At 32.0% G+C, this 16,336-nt stretch overlaps 1 protein-coding gene across 2 annotated transcripts in view; it reads left to right on the top strand.

Moving 5' to 3' along the window:
* Nucleotides 1-1,669: 1,669 nt before the first annotated feature.
* The window catches only part of Tspan6 (tetraspanin 6), a 22,411-nt gene continuing 7,744 nt past the window's right edge, over nucleotides 1,670-16,336 (top strand). Inside the window, exons 1-2 of one of the 2 annotated variants that reach the window (XM_018522409.1) lie at nucleotides 1,670-1,754; nucleotides 1,841-1,968. In XM_018522409.1, coding sequence (XP_018377911.1) covers nucleotides 1,909-1,968 — 60 coding nt within the window. In that variant the 5' untranslated portion in view covers nucleotides 1,670-1,754; nucleotides 1,841-1,908. The other variant, XM_018522408.1, reaches the window with a different exon arrangement.

The following is a 16,336-nucleotide window of genomic DNA, read 5'->3' as shown; positions in this document are numbered from 1 at the left end:
AATTTAGTTAAAAAATAGGATTTTATTATCTGAGCAAACGTGGTATCAAAATCCATATTTACTTTTTTGAGGCCTTTAATTAATTTAGTTTAATCTCTAGCTAGCAGAACCAAATTAACAAAATTGAATTGGATATGTTGGAACGTTGTATAAATTGTTTTTATTGATGAAAACAACACAAATTAGTACAAAAAAGTATCAAATATTTCAACAGGTTTAATTTGGTTTTGCTAATTTGGTCCTGCTAGATTATTAATAGGCAGTTAGTTTGTACTTAACATATTTCTTAGTGCAATAATTGAATAGATAATGAAGTGCACAGTGCAATGCCTCAATCAACGATCGACACGACCAACAAAAGTAGAATAATATTAAACACTCGGTATGAATGTATCATTTTTAAATCTTGCATTATCCAGAAATATTTATATGATCCTCGGTTAAAGAACAGAACGTAATCGAACGAGTCGGAGTAAGTGACAAAAATAACATAATTATTAATTACGCGAATGTAGTTTTTCTATTATTTTCATCTATATATCTTAATTTATAATATTACTTATTAGTTTATATTTTTTATCTATACATCTTTTATTTTAAATCTCTTTTAAACATTTCTTTTTAAACCTATTTTTCGCTGATTTTTCATTTAAACTTCGTTATTTGCAATATATTATGCAAATTTTTTATAATTTTCTAAAAATTTAGAAATCGATACTGAAAATGAAGACTTTTGTACAAGATGTATGATTGTATGTTTTTGTAGAATCATATACTATGAAAGAAAAGAATGTTTAAATAATTCTGTTATCATCTGATCATTGTCCCTCATATATTTTCCTCTTCACTAAATTAACAAAGTATCGCGATGAGAAAATTTACTGAATTAGCATTTGGGGCCAAAATGCTGTGTTGAAAATTGCAAAAACCGCAGCGAAAGAGGCTGAAGTTTTGAATAACCGCGTGTTATGGAGCCAAAATAGCGGCAGGTCGCGGTACTTAGTTATTCTAGTGACTTTATATTACTTTATTTTGAAGCGCTTCTATGTCCATAAAATGTGGACATTGAACTATGTGGCCAATGTCCATGATTTTGTGGTTATATTCTTCGCTATATCCATGAATTTCGGTCCGTTCGATAGACAAAGACAATCAATTTGTCGGCGCTTGTAATAAGTCTTGTTACAAGCAACTTACAATTTTGTATATTTAACGGACCAAAATTCGTGAACATAGCGAAGAATACAACCAAAAAATCGTGGACATTACCGACCAGATCATTGACATTGGCTACTTAGTTCAACGTCCGCATTTTGTGGACATAGAGGCGCTTCAAAATAAAGTAACAGCCAAAGACATATGCTGGATTCACCCTGTATCCGATTTGCGTCTACGACGCTCTGCAACCAATCAGAAAACAGGATTCCAATGATACGAAGCAACGGCTAATCTCCCTAACCTAACCTATCAGAAATCAAATACATTGGAATACACGGTTTCTGATAGATTGAAATCATTATTCCTTATTCCTGCCATTGTGCACAGCCCCTAAATGAGTTGGCTTGCCACTCTCTGAAGTACTCCAAAGTGCTCTAGTGACTGTGACTCGACTGCCTACTGCCGACAGTGCCGCCAGTGCCGACTGCGAATCGCCTTCGGTCAACTTCGGATGGTTTCGTGCGGCCGCCGCGCCGTCATACTGGTATTACTGGCGCTTGCTGGCGCTGCGCGGAGCATCGCTTGAATAGTTGAATGTAATTTCTGTTGGAGTCGGACGGTTAAACCGTATAGTCACAGATTGTTTTGTTGTGTGTCCGTGTCACGTGTGATTTCGTTTCAGTTTCTCGTCCTCGCTCAGAGCGGTTTCTTCACATCGCAGCATTCGTATTGCAAGACCGACCAAAAAAAATGGGTTGTGGAATGGGAGTGATCAAGTATCTGCTCTTCATATTTAATTTCATCTTTGTGGTAAGTAAAGCGGAAGCGATGCGCGTGCATGATAACAACGCCATAAAGCCCATTCTACGATATCTTGCAGCGTAGTTGTAAGTTGTAAGAATTAATCGATCACGCTTGAATATATGAGACAAATATTCGACCGTGCTTGGTCAATTCTTACAATTAAAAGCACTACGCTTATACATATATATACGTGTAGATATGTATTACATTGTAGATAATGGTTTTAACACCCTTTTCTTTGTTCTTTTTCGCAGAACTAGTTCTGAACTAGTGCAATTTGTTATAGAGTGAAACAAGCTATAGCCTGTCTCACTCTAACTTACTACATCAGTGTATACCAGTCAGAACTTAAATTGGTGTGGGAAAAAAACCAGGCTTCAATTGTCGCTAAACAAGAACATATCTTTTACCGCGTTTTTTTTAACGCGGTTAGATTAAAATCACGGTTGTGCCGGACATGTAGATGCTCTACTAAACTAACCGCTCTCCGCCGTGTATCGCCTTTATCGCAAGTTGAAAATAATTTAAGGCGGCCGCATTATTATTTGTGTCTCTAATTGGCAATATGAGAAACCAGAAACGGCTCCGATTGGCCCCGATTGGCCCCGAATGTTCCTATTGCAGCCGTCTGCAGTTCAGGGTGTGGATCTTTCGCTCGATCGTATCGAGTTGCTAAAGTTGACGTGCAGATTTTGAATCAACAGGCTAAGTAATCAACTCACTCTACAAAATATCGGTGTAGATTCAATACCATGCGGTGTCTACCTATATAATTCTTACAGTGTTATTAGTGTAATACTAAAAAAACATTTTAGGTAGCATAGTGTCGTCTATTATAGTATTGTATTTTCGATAATTATTAATTATACTCTTTCTTGATGAATTTGACGAATTTGACGAATTTGACGTCCTGTCATCATAAAAATGATAAGTAGATTTGTCGCTGCAGCCACATAACGTACGTCGTATAAACCGACGTTATAAATACTTACGTCATTATTTCCATGTTTTAACGGCTTAAATGAATGACGTTATTAATTTATTCACTAATAACTAATAACGTAGTACATATCGTCATTTCGAATTAATCGATCATTTATCCGACGTCAATAAGTATATGATGTAAATACGTCGTAGAATGGATAAATAAATGACGTCATTATTACATCTTAAATAGATGTAATAACCTGACGGTGATAATTTAAAATGACTAAGGCCCAGTTCCACAACTCACGATTAACTCTTATACCCAATTTCTTCACTTTCAGATAAGTTGCGGATAATCTTATCCGGGAGATATCTCCATTGTATTCTGAGAGATATCTCTTGGATAAAGTTATCTAGAGATGAAGAAATTGGGCATTAACCGAAGTTCAATTTGTTTCTCATCTCTTTCCAATTCAAGAATTGGAAAGAGACAATGAATAAGTTGAACCTCGGTTAAGAGTTAACCGTGAGTTGTGGAACTGGGCCTAATACCCAATTTCTTCACCTCTGGATAACAACTTAATCCATGAGATATCTCCCAGAATACAATGGAGATATCGCCTGGATAAAGTTATCCGCAACTTATCTGGAACTTCTGGAAGTGAAGAAATTGGGCATAAGACCGATATTTCATTTTTGCGTTTTTGTCGTACGACATGCTTTTCCTGCGTGTTGATTGGCTATAGGAAAGAGAGATCCGGTGACCTCTCTGTCTTGCACACATTTGTGTCGTATGACAAAAACGCACAAATGAAATATCGGCCTAAGGGTGCTATTTCATTTGTTTGTTTTGTCGTACGACAAATATGTATAGAACAGAGAGGTCTTCGGATTTCTCTATCCCATAGCCAATCAACAGGCTTGAAAATTATATTAATTTCAATTTTATATTAATGTCAAGCTACACAACGGCATTCATCTCGCTCTTCCTCGTTCAGCGCTTAAATACCGTCGCACTTGGAGAGCACGGCGCGGCGCGGCGTCGAAATAATACTTAATTCGACCACGTGTTCTCGGTGGTTATACATAGCGGGGCTCTGTTCCGCGAATTCGTCGGCGGTGCTGGCGGATTACTCAATTTCGCGCGCTGTTGTCCTTGAAACGTGTAGACAAACGTCCTGGCCGCGTAATCGTGTGCGTGACCGTTGCAATTTTCCTTCGTTCTCTATCGGGACAATTATCAGTATTTTTTTTTAAACGTTTCCTCCATTTCTGGAGCAGATAAAATCGTCGACGTTCGGTTGGGATGGAAAAATAACAGTGAGATCACGCCAAAATTCTTTGCTTTTATTTTAACACTACAACTCGTTAGTTTAAGTTAAAAATAATCTAAATTCGAAATTGTGATTGAACCGTCTCTGTAATTGTTAATTATTATTAATAATAATACACACAGTGTTTTATACACCAGTTGTTTGCTTATATTTTTTATTTATTTTAAGGATGTATTGGAGACATTTCAACATAATCACCAAATGATGAAAAAATGATAGATTATTCTCAATAATATAAACAATAAGTATATTACGTGGCCTGAAAGAAAGACGTTGTCTCCATACATGTATGTACTGATCATTGCGCAGAATATTACTAAGGCCTTGGTCGTCTCTAAAGGCTTAGGACGCTCGCACGGAATGCTATAGAGATCCGGATTCTCGACTCCTGGCCGAGGTAATATTTTTCGCAATAAATAAATTTATTTATACAGATTTCCAGCATATTAAGATCTCTTTAACAGATGCCCCTATTGAGTATCAGAGAGTGTTTAACATAGGCAAACAACAAGGTTGTAATGATTCATTGTGTTACACTGTGTCTGACTGTGTTCTTGCTGGAAAGCACCTAGAATTTAATTGTGATATTATTTCAGTAGTTTGGCTCTCTCTGCGTTAAATTCGAAAAAATTAATTTGGTGCGCAATTCAAGTGACTACAAATATAGTACCTATACATATATAAATTCATATCGAATTGTTTAAGCATTAAAGATCCAGCTTCGACCGTTATAGACTTTTATTTCCTATTTCCTATTGATTGTGTTTTCACATGTACGGTCCAATAGGATTCTTATTGTTTATAAATATTTGTATTAATTTGAAAACTTAGGACTTTCTTCAACAAGGAAAAATTATTTCAGCCCACTTTTATAACAATTATTAATTGAAATATTTAAATAAGTAGATAATAGAATGCGTCATCAATGTACCAATGTCCGGACGTAACCTTGCAAAGTGCGCAATAAACTGTTCTTATAATTTCTGACAAAAATAAGATGTTATTAATATAAAGATCAATTTGAATTAGTTGTTTTTTAGTTATTAAATATCAATTTAAAAATTAATTTGCTGACGACTCGCCACCATTTTGCCAAATCGTAGACCTAAACTTTTTTAATAATTTTTTTTCATACACAAATATTTTATATTTTGGATGAGTGCAAAAATTCGTGCCCGATTTATTATTCAAAGTTTAAACAGCTGTAATTTTGTTAAAAATAAATGAAATTTAAATTTTAAAAAAGAGTTTTAGAGCTTGAAATTTCTACTTTCGAATGATTACTATATTTTTTTAATTTATGTGAGTTTTGTAATTTTTACATATAGAAAACTAGGAGTTTTTTCTTCTTTTGTGGACCTGTCACATGTCCAAAAAACATTTGTAAACATTTTTTTAATTTCTAGTGTAAAAGCTTAAAGTTTTTTTTATAAAATCATTTTTTATAATGTCCCTACACACACACACGATTTTTTTGTTACTGAATTGTTGCGAATTAAATAAAAAGAATATTTAGACTTCGATTGCTCATAATTCCGTCAAAACCATCACAATTTAAACATATTCTTAAATTCTTTCATCAGATAGAATAAGATTTAGATTTTATTTTATTTTTAATAAAAACAGCAGCTGTTTGAATTTTGAACAATAAATTGGGCACAAATTTTTGCACTCACCCAATACTTGGTCTATTTTTTTTTATTATAATTAATCAACAAATATAGAAGTTTTTTTTATAATAATTATTTTCATTTGTAAGTGTTAAAGTGAATAACAAATATTATTTTTCACGTGATACTGAGACGTGTCCGACCATTGCCATTGGGACATTACCTTGGCTTCCATAAAAGATTCTAAACCTTTGTACGTTCATAAAATTATAATCATATATAAAAAGGAAGAATTACATAGTCTTAAATTTTTGATCTTGAATAATATTTTTTATAATAAATTCTTTACAATGTTTAAAGTCCTTATTAGTTCATCATTATTATTAAATTGCTTGTTAATCGTGATATTGCATATTTCAGCTTCAGTTTAGGTTTGTATATCAAGATCGATAAATAATCGATGCGCAGTTTGCATGAACTGGAAATTGCAAAAATATTATTAGAAACCAAGATCCGCTTTAATTGAATATAGGGAGGGGGGTTTGGAATGGATCTCGTTTCACATAAACATGTTACAAAATTACAAATTTCCTGTTTTTTTTTTAAACAAAAATTACATAAAAAATAATTTCAAAGAAAAGTATTGTTTTTTAAGCAGAAGTTTTATTCTAAAACAAAGAATTTCCGCGATTATTGTTTTCTATATAGTAGAAAAGAGACGTTATTTCTTAAACTTATTTTATTAATAACTTTTTAATGGATAACGAGCGATGGCTGAAACCTTGAGGATTATGACTTTGCCAACATATGTCATTGAAATCGGTGAGATCATCAATTTTCTAAAGTTTTACTGAGCAAAATATGCCTTAAGTTTGTCGAATAAGAGCTTTGCAAGTATGTGACTAACGATTCTTAGTTTCTTATATTTAATTATAACATACAGCATGCTAATTGAACTTATGTATACTATAAAGAGATTCGGTGTTAGACAAGAGCTTACGGTTCCACGTGTTTGCAAGATTTTTAACTGCATTGTTGAATTAATTCCAATAATATTGAATTACTTGTCTAATGGCAACGTCTCTTCATTTATGGTCTTTTCATTCAACGATATATTACAGGGCACATGAAACACGCATTATAAACAGCGATATTATATTGGAGTTGGAGCGAGAGATATCTGTATGCTGGATTAGTTTTTAGTACACGCATATATGTGTATATTCTCATACATGTATATGAATATATGACACTGGCGACTGACTCATAATGATAACAAAAAGCCAAGGCTGACAATTACAAGAGCTATATAATGTGTCACACGTTTCTCCACGTGTATTGTCTGTAATATTGTTCTTCAATTGCAAATAACGATTCGTGTATCATTGATTGATTAGATAGTAATTACGGTAGAGAGCAATCACGATATTGTAACAAAGCAGACTACAATAACAATACACTTGATTTGAAAAAAAGTCATTGATCGAAATATGGTTCTGTTGTGCAGGAAAACGTATTTATTTCTTACGCTTCTTCATTCTTATTCATTAATTGTTATTGACGCCTGTGCTCTTACGTTTACTTGCCAATCAATAAAGTCATCCAATAGTTCCAACTGTCGTTATTGCAATCAATCGCATTATGTCGCATGCAGGTTTATCCTATTATCTTTCGCCCTTTTAACTTTTAAAAGTCCGCGACCATATCGAGATGGTTCAATAATACAAAACGCGAATGAAGATAAAATTTTGTTGAGGGCAAGCAATAATAAACGTGGAAAAGAGGGAATACGTACTGGAGTATATATTTAGGAGGAGTAGTAGACGTGATAGTTGTGAATTAGTCTATTTATCTTTCATCTATGATTGTCAGTAACTGTTTAACATTACGTTTAAACATTGAAAAACTTTGAAAGACCCGCACAATAGTGTTTATACGTTATCGCAACACTTTTTTACGACGGACATACTTCGATCCAAGAAAAAAAACAATCGTAATTTTTTTAGCGACTAATTACGTTAATTAACATAATGCTCAGTGAAAATTGTTATTCGATATATTTCTGCGAAGACGGCGTGAATATCACGATAATAGTTGAGCAGTTGCTGCTTCCTATTGTTTTTCTTTACGATATCTCTTGCTTATTGTGGCTGGCAACAATGGTCGTTTCTTACAATTTCCAAGGTCTCTTTTCGCCTTCCCTTCCTTTCCCTTCTCTTACAGTACAATCGTCGCACATTAAATTCCGTCAAACGCTCAAAATTCGTCTTCTTGGCAGTTGGAGGATAAAGGATTGTTGCATAAGAGACTATCACGTCTTTCGAATAGTTTCTCCTTCCTCTTGAAAGACGATGCATGATGGCAGAATAAGCTAATGCCATCGTATATATTATCATAAAAATGCGTCTTCACGGAAAAAGTATCTTGAAAGAAATAATCCATAAATGATTGTGAATGTATTGCGCGTAAAATCCCGTTTTGTATTCTTGGTATCACTATCTCCTCTTCAATTTCCAGAAGAAATATAATCTTATCATAATACTAATAATATATATCAAAGAAAAAATTTGCTAGATACATTATCTTACAAGTCAGCTATAATTTGTATATATTTCGTACATTTACCGAATTATTCAACTAGAATGCCATGCATCCGGTAGGTATATAATTGTACATATAGAAGAAAGTAGTTTGGAATTGTGCGCACTTAAGGGGAATTTATTGTTATGATGTGATTTTTGAAGAAGTTGAAGTCAATATAAACACGGAAATACAAACTATAAATATTCTTCTATAGATATGTATTCTCACATTGAATAATTTTTCATTTGATAATGTTGTATTTGGCAAAAAGTAAAAAAGAAAACAAAAGTGAAAAAATTTCGCGCGTCGGGTAATTGTGTGTAAAGCAAAAATCGTATGAAATCAATGTAAAATTAAAATAATTAGTAAAATAAAAATTTTATGGAACGTTGATAAGAAAATGAAAGAATATATTATTATACCAATGTTAATACAAAACTAATATAAACTTGAGAAAAATAATGCGAAAATTGGAAAAATTAAGGGGATGTTGGAATGACTAAATTGTCGGGATTTTGCAAATCTCCAAATTTACTGAACGGAATAAAAAAATCCTTTTACAGGATTAAAGTAGACGCAAAACTTGGTTGTGCTGCAGTGGACTTTATACTAAAATCGAAAAAGTTAAAAACTTACATTTTTTTAACTCGTAGAGCTGTCGCCTGACGTAGATGTTTCCTTAATACAAAAGTTTTATAGCTTGTATGTACAAAACGTCAGTTCAACGCTTTACGAGCACAAACAATATTGAGTTTATAAAACTAAGATTAAAAGCTTAAAAGGAAAGATTTAAATCGATCCGCAAATGACGTATATATGAACGTTGAGCGAAAATTCGGAATAGTAAACAAAGCAATAATTGTGTCTAACAGTAGGTGTTCGATCTTGCAAAAGATGGTGTTGCAATATGTTAGATAAGGACAGATGTATGCGTTTGAGTGAGACAGAATTACCTTGATTCAGAATTGTTTGTAGTGATTTTCTGGTCGTTTGTAATTGCACCGTTTAAAAGTTACAGCAAATTTACTATAAACAAATTAGGTAGCTTTGCCAATTTTTGAGATATCTTATTGTTACAACAAACTACTACAAACGAAATACTATAATTTTTTTAATAAAAAAATTTAATTTATAAAAAGTCGGGTGCCAGGTTCGCAAAAGTATGTTATATCACATTTGAAAAATAGTTTCAGTAGTTTTTGTTCGCTGATCGATGTTTGTTGCATAATTTAATATCACCTCGTCTGTATTATTTACGTGTCTGTCATGCGACGATAAACGAGCGATCGTTTGTGCTAAAAGTAAACCGGATATTCATATACAAGTAGCCAAAATCAACAGATATACAACGATGATTTTGTTCGACTGTATACAATGAGTCTCTGTATACATGCAAGTCTCAGCAATAGTGATAGACTGGAGAAAGACATCTTCCTTTTGCCACGAGATATTTTTTTATCGCTACAAAACAAAAAAGAAGATAATGGAAGAATTTTTTAAAATTAATAAAGAGTAAAATTAATTGGAACACATGTCAGAAGTAATTTATCGTCAATATTAATTGACAAAGAAATTTCATTGACATATTGCGGAAATTCTGTTGAGATATGTATACTTGATATTTATATACAGTTTCCTAAAGTTTGCGATTCAAAATACTGTAGTAAGAAAGTTTTTGAAAAATTAAATAAAGTTATTTGTAACTATTGTTAAGCAATAGTTTCTGAGATGTAAGGGCTTAAATATGGCCAATTATAGATTATATTTAGGTTTAGATGGTCATTTGTGAACGCGCTGAATCTGTATTTATCAGTGCTCACTAAAGGTGACTTTCTAAACGATTAGTAAATCTGATCAGCACATTATTGAATCAGTAACTGACAGTATACGTTTAGTATCTTTATAACCTTACACGATCAGTATTATTGACAATATATTTCATTTTAGTTTTACGTACATTATCTATTGCATTGTGACGTATATTATGACAAGGATCCTAATAAAGTGGTACTGATGCTCGAGAATCAAAATCCAGATCACTGTCATTATTTTATGTCAATCCATCAATATTAATTACACACGATCAGTATAATATTGTCAGTATTTGTTAATACTGACAGTATATTGTTGACCGTGTAGGGACACCTTAATATTACCGTATGCATGACTCATAAACATGCGGCCTTCCAAACATAGTCTATAATTAGTCAGATTTAAGTTTTTACCATCTCAAAAATTACTGTTTAAAATAAAAATTTACAAATAACTGTTTTACTAAATTTTTTCTTTCGAAAACTTACTATAGTATTTTGAGTCGTGTATTTTGGAAAATCTTGTATAAGTAAAAAATTCCTTGTAGTGAGATACAATTATACATTGAATTGTTTTTATTATTATTTATTTATGAAATAATTTTGTTTTTCTAAGAATTTTATTTTTAATTTCATTGGTATTTTTTTTCTTCTTTTGATATTATAATCATTTGCATGGAGATAACATTATGTGACAGTGACACAGAGGAAGCTTCCTCTGATGTACTATGATAGAGGATGTACTAGTACATCCTCTATTTTCCTTGTTTTTTAGTCTTTTTTTAATATAAATTTTACATTTTATTGACTAAACTTTATATAAAGCATTGGTACAAATTCCACTTTGATATTTCTAATACGTTCGGAGAAAAAAATTTATGAATATGAGCAGCTATTTCTGATGGCTCTAGGTGTATGTAATCCCTTTTGTTTAAATAACGCAGAGCAAATAACGTTCGTATAATGTTACTGATACATGCGAAAAATATCTTATCGTATTAAGTTAAATATTATTGATTCAAATTTAAATAAATAACATTAATTTATAACCAATGTTTTTTTTTAATTATTTTGAACCAGACACGATGTTTCTTATAGATTTTTGTACGTGGAACATCTGTTGGCTCTTGACAGAGATATGTAATATTTACGAAAGAGGAGATTACTTGTTCGTTGGAGCGTTCATTACGTTCATATCCTTTTGCGTCGATAATTGGGTTGCTTTTTTGCTTATTTCTTTATCAAAAGCTGCAATGACCAAGATATCACGTTACATTATCGTCTATCTCGCGATTTTTCCCCGATTAGTTACGCAATCATTTAGTATGACTGGACACACTGGGTGTGTCCAGAAAAGTTGATTCACTAGATGATGATTCCGTTCTTCAAAAAGTCTACGAAAGTCTTTTCAGGGAATATTTTATCTGGAAATTAGACAATATGCCATTTAATATTGAAGAATAATTATCATAATGATCTAAAAAGAAAAATGGACGATTTCGCGAACGAGCATAACAATAAAGACTTTGTTTTTTACTTAATTTTGCATCAGAATTTTTTGAAAAAAAATTCATTCAAGATAATTTATACTGAATATCAAATGTAATCCAAATTAGCACTGTGGTTGTAACATACATTAGAAAATCGGTTCTACATTTTGTAGAATTAGCCGATGTGACGTTGACACCCCATTTTAAAAAATCCGAAATTTTACATACAGTTCCCTTTGCACCCACATAATTCTGTAATTCCTGATAGGTTTTAACAATAGTTTTACTGATTTAGCTAAAAAAAAATTTTTTTTAATGAAGTGCTAACTTCGCATGGCAAATTATCGCAAAAATTAATTTTTATTACGAAATTCTACAGTTCTCGAGTAATTTAATTCCTAATAGGTTTTATTTAACATATTGCAACGCCATCTCTTACAAGATCGAACATCTACTGCTAGATACAATTATTGCTTTGTTTACCATTCCGAGTTTTCGCTCAGCGTTCCTATACACGTCAGTTGTATATCGATATAAATCTTTTTTTAAGCTTTTAATCTTAGTTTCATAAACTCAGTATTGTTTGTGCATGTATTACGCTTAATGCTACACTGTTCATAAGAGCTATAAAACTTTTGCATTAGGAAAATATCTACGTCAGAGGACAGCTTTATGAGTTGAAAAAATGTAAGTTTTTAACTTTTTTTTCGATTTTAGTATAAAGTCTATTGCAGCACCACCAAATTTCTACTTTAATCCTATAAAAGGATTTTTTATTCCGTTCAGTAAATTCGGAAATTTATATTGATCTGCAAAGTCCCGACAATTTGACCACTCGAGCATCCTTTTAAACATTTGTTAATAAATATCTAATTTGACGGTTGGCACCCCAAGTTAAAAAAAATTTACTTTCATCACGAAATTTTCTTGTTTTCGAAGAATTCTACAGTTCTTGATGAGGTTTTGGTGAAATTTTCGGCCTCTTTTTAAACTGCGTTTCGCGGATTATCTCCATGTTCAAATTCATCCTTAGAATGCCCTTTACTCTTGTGGTGAGGTGCCATCGCTCTGATTGAAAAATTGTTTGAAAATACGTAGGCCGGTATTCATAGTCAGCTCTTATTTTAAGATCGTCTTAAGTAATGTCTTAAGTCGCTAATGCGGCCCTCTGATTGGTTCATGACATCATAAGACTGTACTTAAGACGGTCTTCAATATAAGATCTGACTATGAATACCGACCTTATAGGCCGGAACTATCGCTAAATCTATCAGGAACTGTCGAACTATTGTGGACGCAAACGGAACTGTGTATAAAATTTTGAATTTTTCAAAATAAGGTGCTAACTTCACGCCGGTGCAGAATTAAATATCTGGTTTTCAAATTGATTTTTTTATAATACTCGTAATTTTATTCCTCTTTTTATGACCGATGCCGAGTATCGTATCTTTTTTATCGATTAATTTTATATGTTTATCATTTTTGATTACCTACTAACGATATTTAATTGCATTGAAATATTATCAATTGTTTAGCAATCGCGATTACATCATTCCAAGAAAAGATCATAAGATTAAAATCTGTCAGTTTAAGACAGAAGTATCACGATTTCATATCCGCAAGTTAAGCTAGCTATTTCTTATTGAAAATTTACTTTTCGCAAATTAATCCATTACGTATATTCTATTCCAAATATATTTTAATATAACTATCTTTACAACATGAAATATTACAACAATATTACTTTAAAAGGTTGTAATATTTTATAAAACTTTGTTGCAATATTGCTATGTCTGCTAAAGTAAAATACTACTGCAATATTGCTGCTATGTTTAGAGAAATGTTGCAAATATATGTTTGCTGCAATATTTCAATAATCAATTCAGTTTTATTGTTAATATATTGATTAGCATCATATTCCAATACACAGGACAAAGTTATAATGTAGCACAGAGATTAAACAAATAATCTCTCTCTCTCAGGAAATATAATATTCTTTTAATTAAGGAATTTTAATTCGATATCTATGAAACATTAATTATATTTATTAGTTATTGCTTCAAGAGATTGAATTATGTTGGAGCTAGAATAATTGTCACAATTGTTTGTATTCGAAAAGAAATATGAATGAAAAATCTTCGCGACGAAGTAACGGATCTCATTTTTTAATTAATTTGCAGCAAACCTGATGCTATTATACTAGTCGTATTATTAGAAAAATATATGTTCTTTCACGATGTAATTCCCATTTTAAACACGAAAACAATTATTTATATTTCTAGTGTAATAAAATCGAGATGATTTTGTTAATGATAAAGTTATTAAAACGGTGATGGATGCGAACTTCCTGTTACTGGGTCTCTAAATCGCATTATTTCCAGACAGTTAGCCTCGCATGCAAGTTTTCCATATGTTGCGCTTGTTTCGCAACACCGTTTGTTGCATTATGTATTTAGCAGCGCCTACAATTTTCGCCAACCTTCCTGTCGTTCGCCAATGTCGGGAATTCCCGGGTGTCTCATTTTCCGTAATTATCGTGTCACGCCTTGCACGTACTTATCATATATACTATCTTCGCGATTGCGACCCTTGATGCGCAAATTTTCAACGTTGCTTTGACATCTAGTCTCATGTTCATCAATAAGCTCGCATTGAATTCAGTACTTTTTTTCCCGTGATTCTTTGTGTATCTCTGAGATTGTATAAAGAAAGAAAATGAAATTACGTATATAAAAAAAAACCTCGTGTATAATTAACGGATATGATTAATGACGGATATAATAAAAAACAATTTTAGAAAGATTTTTTAAACTTTTAAAATGCGCTTGCTGACTCAGACTTTATTTTGCGCAAACACGATAGCCTTCGACAAATATACGTAATTTCGAGCAGAAATTCGGTTCTGAGAATTTTTATATTAGTTGGTTGTTATTAGTTGCTTTCCATTTATACACAAATGAGTCTGAAATGAGCTGAGTATTTTATACTCAGATTAATGACATCACTATTTGCTTACTTTGGTAAAAAGTTATCACATGACAACTCAGGTTCACAACCTCACTTTGAAGTGAATTTACGAGACTCACTGAAGTGCACAGTCTTGATTTTGTGCAGATTGTAGATAAAGGATGCCTTCCAACAAGAGACACACACGGTATGACACGGTAGATTATTACGTCCTTGTTGTTCGCCAATGTTAAACAAGGATGAGATGATCACTGTGTTGTACCGACTAGCTTGTTGGAAAGCACCCAAAAACTCAGTTAAATTTTACTTGTCAGAATGCAAAAGGAACGCGCATTCAACTGACGTCACAAATGAGAATTATTCGAAAATCGGTGTAAATGAAAGCAACTATAGATACAATGATGTCATCTTGACACGTGGGTGTGTGTATACATATATACATATACACTGACACAGCATACATAATTTCAATTACCTTGCAATTGATATAAATTTGCGATTATTAACATAAATATTTGGATAATATATCATTAAATTCTTGATTTTTTATTATATAAATATTCTATAAACAAGTATGCGTACTCATAATGCTATAATATCTTATATATTGCTGCAAAATTACAATTTTTTTCTCTACAGTTATTCTCTTTTGTGATAATAATCAAACTCGAATGATAATATTAAAATCATAATTATTATTATTACTACTTTTCCCTTACAGAGTCCCTTTTCCTTTTTGCTCTTTTTTCCTTTTTTTACTCAGCTTTTTTTTTAGACATTGTCCTGAAATCTGGAAAATATCGGATATCCGACTCGAAAAATTTCCTTCCTGGATATCCGATAATTTTACAATCCGGTGCATTCCTAATTTTCATGAAGAATGATTTTCCATACTGCTCTTATTCTTATTTTCTCATTCACTATTATTATCAAGAGTATCTTACGACGGAGTGTTAGTCATTCGGAAAAACTAGGATGGAAATTATTAAAGGTTAAATCGATTGGATGAACGCACTTAAAACTGTCCACGTTTTGCTTACATAGTCTAAATGCGTTAGTTCACTTGCGGCGATCTCAAGATCGATCATAACACATATCATAGCTACGTGTAAAAATAATGCGCACACGTACGATATTTCAAGGACGATTTCCAGATATGTGGAACTGTTCATTGTGTATCAATGATTGTACGCTATATCCCTACTGAAAAAAATCACGTTGCAAAGTTACATAACGAAAACATGTAAGTTGAGACAAGTAAATCACGTAACGGATTGTTCCAAATCACAGCACGAGATTTTTAAAATCACGTAATTTGAAAAGTCATATGATGATGTTTTTTTTCTATTTTTATCATTCAATTCCTTAAAATTCGATAACTGTAAAATTACATGATGGATGAAATTATTTCTAATATCATGTGACTTTTTTAATTATATGATTTAAAAAGATCACGTATTGATTTGGAACAATCTGTTACGTCATTTACTTATCTTAATTATATCTTAATTATAATTTCGTTATGTAACTTTGTGACGAGATTTTTTTTCAGTAGGAATCTTTACTCTATTTCTATTCTCAAAGTACATTAGATAAATTAAATTTTATTTACTAAATTTTTGACCTATCGCGAATATGATTTTTGATGGTGG

Source organism: Trachymyrmex cornetzi, unplaced genomic scaffold (genome assembly GCF_001594075.2).
Source record: "Trachymyrmex cornetzi isolate Tcor2-1 unplaced genomic scaffold, Tcor1.1 scaffold1307, whole genome shotgun sequence".
NCBI lineage: Eukaryota > Metazoa > Arthropoda > Insecta > Hymenoptera > Formicidae > Trachymyrmex > Trachymyrmex cornetzi.
This window is presented reverse-complemented; position numbering and strand designations above follow the sequence as displayed.